The sequence below is a fragment of the Dipodomys merriami genome, unplaced genomic scaffold (assembly GCF_024711535.1).
Source record: "Dipodomys merriami isolate MVZ:Mamm:240054 unplaced genomic scaffold, mDipMer1.0.p SCAF_8, whole genome shotgun sequence".
Classification (NCBI taxonomy): Eukaryota; Metazoa; Chordata; class Mammalia; order Rodentia; family Heteromyidae; genus Dipodomys; species Dipodomys merriami.
This window is the reverse complement of record NW_027206401.1, coordinates 38,383,938-38,394,330: the sequence shown is the minus strand read 5'-3', so window position 1 is coordinate 38,394,330 and position 10,393 is coordinate 38,383,938. Positions and strand designations below refer to the sequence as shown.

The 10,393-nt window shown below is 31.8% G+C and overlaps 1 protein-coding gene across 1 annotated transcript in view; it reads right to left on the bottom strand.

Annotated features, from left to right (window-relative positions):
* Positions 1-10,393, bottom strand: part of Ascc3 (activating signal cointegrator 1 complex subunit 3) — a 232,900-nt gene that overhangs the window by 150,504 nt on the left and 72,003 nt on the right. The window contains exons 11-13 of the mRNA XM_070010685.1: positions 10,192-10,356; positions 5,614-5,790; positions 3,157-3,228 (exon numbers count right to left, since the gene is read on the bottom strand). Coding sequence (XP_069866786.1) covers positions 3,157-3,228; positions 5,614-5,790; positions 10,192-10,356 — 414 coding nt within the window. The remainder of the gene's footprint in view (positions 1-3,156; positions 3,229-5,613; positions 5,791-10,191; positions 10,357-10,393) is intronic.

The following is a 10,393-nucleotide window of genomic DNA, read 5'->3' as shown; positions in this document are numbered from 1 at the left end:
TGAAAAGATTTTCTCCATCTGTCATCACACATGCCTGAGTGGAACACAACTGCCTCCTACTGTTTTTAATACTTTTATGGCAAAGCTGCACATAAAATCTATTAAGTACATGGGCACACAAGTTTAGAAGATTGGTATGCTGAAACCCATGGAATAGTATGATCATAGAATGTCAGCATGGTTTTTGAACATCATGAAACTTCTCTGTTCTTATTTAACAAATGAGCAGAAATAAAACAAGTTCATTTGTATATTAATAAAGAAGTTATTAATTTCTATCATCAATACTACTTAGTTGCTTGAGTGTCACTTTTTTTAAAAAGTGGATACATATTTCAGTATTCTTAATACTAATTTAATAAAATGAATGTATTTAAGGAAAACAAACCATGGAGAAAACTAAGATACTAGAGATATTGAAGATAAGACAACAAACAAAAATGAAGAAATTTTGTATTTTGGATGGGAGAATGAAGGTGGCAAAAGGTGGTATAAACAAAAACTCACTAAGAACAGAATAGACTGATTTGCATATTTCTTACTACTGCATACTAACTGGTAAGATGTATTTAAAAGATAACAAAGTAAGAGTTGAAAGCTAGAAAGTCTCCTTAATAACAAGAAAATCATGTTCATTGACTACATAGCTGGCTTCTCAGTAACAGTACACTGACATAAAATTAGTTAAAATAATAAATTCAAAAAACCATAAATTCAGAATTCCAGAAGTAAATTGCTGTCACAATAGATGATACAGATGATAGAGACAGACAGATAAATAGAAGACAGATGGATATATGCACCCACAATTTACCATGATTATATGTACAACAAAATATTTAAACAGAAAGCTCTTAAAGCACCTATAGTTAGTTAGGCATTACAGTCAGGAAAAGTGAGAAAAAATACTGATGAGTTAATTTGGCTGTCAGTTTCTCAGATAAGGTGAAAAAGGTTGTTGAACTATATATTTTTTATTTTCTGATAGATGGATGCATGAAAATTCATTTGTTTAAAATTATCATTTGAAACCTTGTACAAAGACAGCCTGTGACAGGGATACCATTATCTTCAATTTCAATTCTGAGTGAAAAAAAAGCCCCCATAATTTAGAAACATCTCTTGCATTAGGGAATTCTTTGACCTTCTAAAAAAAACATAGAACATAGTTTTGCAGTTTACATAAGATGTCTCTGAAAGAAGATTGTATAAAGGAAAACAATCCTGGGAGGTTTTCTAAGACCCTAAATACAAACCCCTACAAGAGTCTTGTATCAGCAACTAATATGAAGTACTAGAACCACAGATTTTGTCTGCCATAACTTCCAAAATAAAAATGTATAATTGCCTTGCTTTCTGAGTACTTGCTTACCCTGTGATTTTCAGTGCTTAGAACTTGCAAAAGCATTCAGGAGAAAGGTCATTAAACCCAATAATCTTACGGGACAAATAATAGCAGTTCAGGGAATTTTTTAAGAACTGAAAATGGTAAAACTTCTTTTTTTTAGTTATCTTAAAAAAGAACTCAACATGAGATGACTGATCTAACGTAAAAGATCTATTGCTTTACCTGATCAGTATTCACAAAGGCAATGACCTGACCTTTACAGTTTTACCAGCATGAGAGTCAAATTCCATCTAGAAACACATAGTCCAATGTATTTTGTATTTCCTACTATCCTTACTTCACTAAATATGTTACATATTTGAAGACATGGTAATTCATCACAATCAAATAGTTATTTACCACAGTAGAAACTAATTTACAAATGCTCCTTCATAACTGATCTATTGGAACACAAAATCTAAAAGAACATTACATAAAACTCATTGATTACATGTTTTAAGTATAATATCTTTAGGTATAGCATACAGCTCAACTCTATTTTTACTTACTGTTAGGTCATATTTTGGAATAGGGAAAATATAATAGATTAGAGCAACTATAGGAACACCAGCAAAACGATAGGAAATTAAGGTTGGGGGACACATTAAATATCTGAAAGACATCAGTTTTTTGTGTGGTGTTAGGAATGATCTCAGGACCTTGCACATAATAGGCAAGCATTCTAAGACTCAACCATACCCCAGCTCCAAACTGCTTAATTTCCAAAACATAAACAGTACAAATTATGCATTTCATATTTTAGTTGATACTTCATGAAAACAGTCAGAGCAATATAACATCAATTTAACAAGAAATATTAATAAATGTGAGCTAAAGTTTTGAGTTATAAGAAAAACTGGTGACTTTTTAATGCATTTTAATTGTTTTTATAAAGGTGATGTTCAGGGGGTTACAGTTACGTAAGTCAGATAAAGAGTACATTCTTGGTCTGGGAAGGTGGCTCAGTGGTAGAGTGCTTGCCTTGCATGCATGAGGCCCTGGGTTCGATTCCTCAGCACCACATAAGCAAATAGAAAAAAGCCGGAAGTGGCGCTGTGGCTCAAGTAGTAGCGCTAGCCTTGAGCTGAAGAGCTGAGGGACAGTGCCCAGGCCTAGAGTTCAGGCCCCACAACCGGACCCCCCCCCAAAAAAAAAGAGTACATTCTTTTTGAACAAACAAAAATCTTTTTCTTAAACATTTAATAAAATAGCAAAATAATGGCATATTAACATTAATTACAATATTAGTATTGATCCCAATATTCAATATTATCTATGTTTTTAATCATTTATAGGATAACTCATTTGCCTAAAACAATTATTAAGAAATAAGACCTCTGAGATGCCAGGCCTGGTGGCATGAGCCTATACTCTCAGCTTTAAGGGAAGGAGAGTAGGAAGGATGGCAGTTTGAGGCAAGCACAGGGCAAAGTTACTAAGATTCTTTCTCAAAACAAGGCTCAAGGCAGATATCTGCTATTCCAGTTATATGAGAGGTAGAGATTGGAGGACCATGGTCTAAGGTCAGCCATGGACAAAGAGTGTAACAACTTATCTGAAAAAATAATCTAAAGTAAAAAGGCTGGAGGGATATGCTTGTTAGGTAAGCACAAGGCCCTGAGTTCAAACCCTGGTACTACCAAGAAAGAAAATAAAAGAAAGAAGAAAGCTCTGAGTCATTGTCTCAGAATTCAAGAATTTTAAGTAAAGACTTGAAACTAATTTTTATCATGAATTATTCTCTAAAAATAAAAATAAGTTCAATTTACCTGGTGTCCAGACTTGACTTGCTTCAAAACACTTTCATAACAAACTTCATCCATGTTATTCAATTGTTGCATCTTGAAGGTTTTAAAACATGAAAATTATAAAACAAAACAATGATAAATTTTCTAACTAGATATAGTTAAATTTAAAAAACTTCTGGAGTAGGACTGGGAAGGTGGCTCAGTGGTAGAGTGCTGGCCTCCCATGCATGAGGCCCTGGGTTCAATTCCTCAGCACCATATCAACAGAAAAAGCCAGAAGTGGCACTGTGGCTCAAGTAGGAGAGTGCTAGCCTTGAGCTGAAGAGCTGAGGGACAGCACCCAGGCCCAGAGTTCATGCGCCATGACCGACAAAAAAAAAAAAGATCTCCAAAACACCTGGAGTAATTAGAATACAGAAGTAATAACTGTAATGCAAACAACACAGTACAACCTACAGTAAACAAACATTTTCAATTAAAAAATTAGTAAAATATCTCAAGCCATCATTTCAGAATATAATTTGAAAGTGTAAAGATTTTTCTAAAGAAAATGTTAAAGTTCTCTCTGAGTTTTCTAAAAAGACCACTCTTCTATATACAATTTTCAAAGTTATGAGAACACAACAGGTAGAATATGAAGTGATATACAGAATTATAACCTAAGGAAGTGTCATCTGTACTTGAAATTACAATGACTTGGATTTTTTTTTGGCTCAATAAGACACACATTTTAAAATTCTGAAATATTCTCACAGCAGCTAAATAGGATGAGATGATAAAGAATATCTTACTCCCAGTAATTATTCGAAAATAATCATACCCATTTGCTCTATAAAATAAATCCCATTAACCTTTTCAGTTCTGACCAAAGTCATTATTTCACATTGGAAGGATCACTCACAGTGCTTTCTCGTATTTTCTCACAGAAACCAAATCTTATCCCCAGCATTAGAATGAAACTCTCAGAAATCCACAAGGATTTCTTTTCACAATAAATGACAAAGCAATAATTGGTTATAATATATATTAACAACACCCTATCGAAATGCTTAATAGTTACCAACATTATATTTCAACTGAACATAAAAACATAAACTAATATTTTAACTAAACATAAAAACTAATTTTAATATGAAAAAATGTATATTTGTAACAAATGTATAATTTGTTGTTTACAGTATATAAGATGTACTTTTTAAAATGTCAAATTTCTAAACCTTCAAAATAATTATGGCAGTTCTTCACTGAAAAACATTGTTAGTTATTATAATTAATCACAATATTAACATATTGTAATGAAAAATATTTTGAACCTAATTAGCATTAAGCAATTAAGCAATCTATATGGTGAAATTCAAAGAAAATAAAATTTAAGATGGCTGACAAGCCTTTGAAATAATTTTCTTCTCTTAATATTTCTCTATAAGCCTCTGTTGTCACTTAAATTGTAAAGTTGAAAACAATCTAGAAACAAGAATACACTTAACCTAATATTACATGAAAATAAAATAAATAACTAATATTAAGACAGTACTAAAAAAAATAAGCAGCAAGCAATACAGAAGAAATCTTGAAACAATTAAATTAAAATATATCATAAGTAATATATAATAAAACTAATCTTTGTATATAATCTGGAAAGGATATTTGTAAATAGATATAGTATTTTATGCAAATGTAGTTAGTATACATAATCTGTTTTAGTAATGATAATTTTTTATATTTATTAGTAGATACAATAGCATATAGCAATAAAGTCTATTCAAGTAAAATTGTTTCTAGAGAAGATACAATTTAATATATTAAAACAGCATTTGTCATAGTAACAATTCTGTTTTTCTCTTTTAGAAAAGAGGTCAAAAGACTCATGAATATTATCATAAAGCTATTTTCTCTAAAAAAATGTGTTGTTGAACAGAATAATAAATTTTAAACATTGAAATACTCCTTCATGTTCTAAAATAAATGCTACCACATGGACTATAACAAAGAAAATGGCACATAAGGTAGGAACAGAGGAAGTTTTTAAAGCACAGTACAGAATTTTCAAGATTCCAGTTATATACACAGTAAGTATAAACATTAAAAGTTAAACACAATACCATCTCCTCTTTTTAGCTGTTCTCATGAATTTATTTTTCAACTGCTTATAAGTTCTTCTGTGTTTTATTAGTAATTAGTTAACTAGTGATCTTATTTTACAATGTCCTTTAATTAAATTAAAATAATGATTTGGAACTTCTTAACAGCCAAGAATAAAAAATATAGGTTGAAAATAGCAAAGAAAACGATTATAAGAAACTTTCTGTGGGAAAACTTACTCTACCACCAATATTTGAAGAAGTATGCTTGATTTTTGTTTAGTATGTCATGTTTATGGGTTAAGGCAATTGTCTTTTGTAGTTGTTAATTTTAAGACAAGTTTTCAACAAAAAGTCAACAAATAAAATCGTAACTGTTGAAAGAAAGAATATTTACCTTATTTGCACTCTTAATTCCCAAAAAAGTCTGTCCAAGAGGTACTGGTCGAAAACGGCCATCAAAATAGAAAAGTCCAATGCAGGGATTGACATGTAAAAATGTAGCAACATCAAGGTAGTTGGGTAAGGTTGCAGACAGTCCAAGAATCCTTATCATACTTTGTGTAGATTCAACCTAGGCGAGTTATTTTAATTAAAGATTATTTAATGAAATAAAGTTTATACTAATACAACTAAGAAATATTTCATGTTTAAAAACAGTACACAAAAATGAGGTCAGGGGTCAACCATAAGTCTTATGAAAACTTTGTAGATCATAAGTCCCAATCACTATTCAATATCTATACTAGAACTCTGTAACCACTACAGTTTAAAATTTAATAATTATATATATAATTATATAAAACAATCTCAGTAAATTCTGTAAACTAAAACTCACTAAGTCAAATTCTCTAATCACAATTTAATATATCTAAAAAAGAAATTTAATTTTGGGTAAAGAAGTTACATATTGTGGTAAAAACATATCATTATGACTATGTTGCTGCTTACAATACATTTCTGAGGAGCTGCTAGTAAGTTTACTCAGTCTAAGAGGTATAAGCAAAGTAGTTCAAAGCGAATAATCTATGCATCCAGAATCATATGTCCAACAATACTGGATTAGGATCTAACTTGTGGGTACTGGAGATGTAGACAAAGAGGTTGTAAAAGCATCGAGAGAAGCTCCATAAATGGATGAAGTTGGGTGAAAATTAGTGTAGAAAACCACATAAAACCTCTTACCATTAGTTTATTTTCACTAATCTTATAGCCATTTAGAAAATACAAAATCAAACCCCACCAAAAGCAAAGAAACTCTGAACTCTGAGCATGGGTGCTGTCATTCAGCTCTTCAGCTCATGGCAAGCACTCTATCACTTGAGCCACAGCACCATTTCCAGTTTTCTGATGGTTTACTGGAGATAAGAGTCTCACAGATGTTTCTACCTGGGCTGGCTTTGAACTGTGATCCTCAGATCTCAAACTCCAGAGCCACTGATGCCAGGCTTACTGAACACATTTTTAAGTTGTTTTTAATATTAAACACATATGACACCCTGGCTAAAAAATAAGGACAGTTTTTCCATTAAAATTCTATTTTAAAACAGCCACATTTTAAATAAAAGAATAATCTTATTACAATAAGCATTGAAAGGACTTTATTTGAAATAGTAATAATTTGGAATTTTATGTCCTAAAGCAAATCTCAAAATTGTATTTATACATACATATTATGGAAACTTATTTACTATCTGCCATTATAAAAGTGATTTGTAGATTTTTCTGTATCATTTTCTTAAAGAGTAGGTAGTCTTTTATGATGTTAACTTATCATGTAAAATTTAAGTTTGGAGAATGTCCCTCTACTCATTGAAAACAAAGTTAGTTAAAAAGACAATTAAATATTAGTTTAATATTGTTAAATACATTTGGGATTACTTATACTATTATCTTTTCCCTATTGCTTATCATTTCAAGTATGTTGTGAGTGTAGTCTTAAATCTAGCATGTGATTTTGATCATAGACAGAATCTATACTACATTGGAATAGCTACCTATTATCCTTTAACATTACTTACAATACTGATGTATGATGTGAAACACTACCATCTACTGGGGGCATCGGGTAATCACAAGGAACAATTAAAAACTGGAATCTTGTTCTTAAAATAAAAATAGTTACGAGGACAGGACTGGTACTTTAGAAATATTAAAAGGATCACACATTTCTGTGAAGGAGATTATGGTTTAGTGAGGAGTAAAAATGAAGATAGAATTACAAGTTACAAGTTTATAAGGAAGACTATGATAAATGACAAAAGTAAATAGTTGAGGAAACACATTCTAATTACAGAATATAGAAGTATTATTTGACAGGTTCATAGCACTAGACTTTTCATCAATGAGTATGTGCATTGATAAAAAAATCCTTACATAATTTACAACTCATAATCCTTAATCTCATAACCAACAATATGTTCTACTTCAAGAATGATTTATTTCATTTAGAAAAATGGGTCAATGATATTGAAAAGGAAGTAAAGATCAAATAGATGACAGCTAATGGTAAACAGATATTAAAATTAGCCAGATACACAGAATTGACTTAAGCAGTCTCAAATCCAGATAAGAAATTGCAATATTTTCCTTAATAACAAAAAAGTAAGCAATGGTTTATGGGCATAACAGTAGAAAAGTATACAAGTGAAATTTGTTAACTGAATAGCAATAATAAGGTGAGGTAGGAATTAATGTATTCTACATGTATTTATTATATAGGTATGTGATATGTTATATTAAGATATATTATATATCTATAATATGTAAATTAGCCTGTAATTTACAAGTTATATACCTTATAATATTCATAAACACTATTGCTTCTAAAATAGTGGACATAATACATACTGTTGCATATGTGTATATGTGTGTGTGTGTGTGTGTGTGTGTGTGTGTGTGTGTGTGTGTGTGTGTGTGTGTGTGTGTGTGTGTACACATATGCATAAAGAAAGGATTAGCAGCATCTGTTTTCTTTCTCTATGGTGTGTTTACTGGAATGGAAGAGGTCCTGGTTAAATCCTCTTCAAGACATGAGAATGAAAGACCTCCTGTCAAATGTACCACTGATAGTTACTTGGCCCCTAATAGTCTTCAGTGCCAGGAAAGGTCTTATCAGTAAAAGTCTTTTAGCTGGATGAACTATTCTCTCTACGTTGCTCCCTGAAAATAAATATGCAACACACAGATTTATGTATCATGGTTGCTTAAAAAACTGAAAAATTTAAAGTATCAAGGTAAAAATAAAGTATTTCTTGATCAAAATATTTCTCTTCTATGTTAGATGTGTGCATGCTTCTTTTTGAGAGATCCTATGTAAAATCTGGGTCAGTGTACATCCATACAGGAAAAAAGGCCTGGAGAAAATTGGCAGCTTCCGACTTCTCCATGCTTCATCAGTGTCTCACAACTTCTTCTAGCCTTAAAATTAATCTTTAATTGGATATTAGCCAACATCTCTAATTTCATAAATACATTTTGAACACTTCAATCTTTTGTATTTTATGTATGGTTATCAATATGTACATGTATTTATCTTTTTTGTTACATATGGTAGGAAGTGATTATTTCTCTAATACCTCTCCAGCTCCATCTCTGCATTAAGAAACTACTCTTGCTGCATATGGATGGATATGTATCTTACTTCTATGCCTTCCTAAAATCAGTATGGAAGCAGAATTTTCTTTATTTCTTACCACATTACAAACCCCTAAAACTATGTAGCTAGCACATAGCAGATGCTTTAAATGTTGATTAAACAAAATGCTAATGAGTGAAAATGTATATTGCATACTTTACCTTCCCACAAATGAGACTGCTACACAAGCACCACAACTTGCTCTCTCAGAGAACAATAGCATCTTTTAAGCTTAACAGAGATATCTTAGAATGAGGCTTTACCTCATTCTTTTTAAAACCTACAAAGTAGAATTTCATTGGATAGACAGTATGCATTAAGCCATTTCTTCTGTTGCTGAACATTTTGTTTCCAAAATATTGTGTTTTAAAGGGAGAACTTAATATTAGTTACAATTAGTTTTGTCTTGGGAACCAAGTGGATATCATATATAAATTCACAGAAAAGATGACTGTTGTTATCTTTTTCTGCTATGTTTTCTGACAATGTTAGCAAAAGATATTTATAAAAACAAATAAAAGTAGCAATATACGATTGAAATTATGTGTGACCAGAAGTCTTTAAGAAGGTATACCTACGCCGGGCGCTGGTGGCTCACGCCTGTAATCCTAGCTACTCAGGAGGCTGAGATCTGAGGATCGCGGTTCAAAGCCAGCCCAGGCAGGAAAGACTGTGAGACTCCTATCTCCAATAAACCACCAGAAAACCGGAAGTGGCGCTGTAGCTCAAGTGGTAGAGCGCTCGCCTTGAGCTGAAGAGCTGAGGGACAGCGCCCAGGCCCAGAGTTCAAGCCCCACGACCGACAAAAAAAAAAAAAAAAAAAAAAAAAAAAAAAGAAGGTATACCTATAATATAGAAAAAGAGACAGAGTGAGAGAGACAGAGACAGAGAGACAGAAAGAGAGGTTGAATATCCCTATCCTACAAACTGAAGTTCAATATGACACTGACCTCATGTGACAGGCTAATCAAGGTACACTGAAAATACAGCATAAAATTAACCTTTAGGTTATATATCTAATATTGGAAAAGAAATAAAATTTTGGCCAAAATAGTAATTAAAGTTATGTATGCTAGGCAATCACTTTACCTTTTGTTTAGTAGGAAAAATATAAAATATATTCAGATTTTTCATGGGCCGAGAGAAGAGAAATGGATGAAAACAGTACATTTACCTACATTCTATTATATTTTAATTTTGCTAAGTCAGTATGAGACTTGTTTTGCCACACAGGTTAAGAATAGAAGTTATTCTGCATTTATTTTGGTCAAAGAGTGAAATAAGAACAGCAAGAACTTATTCATGCCTAAAATAAGCTTACAAGTAACTTCCTCTTACCTGCCGTAAAGTACGTGCTACTATGCTTTCTAATACTGGTCCTCTATCTTCATGCAGCAAATGTACCTCATCAAGTATAAGGAGCTTCACAATTTGAGAAAGCGCAACATCCCCAACACTCTTTCTTGTTACTACATCCCATTTTTCTGGTGTGGTTACAAGCATCTACAACATAAGAAAAGAAAATCAAATTAAAATGGGG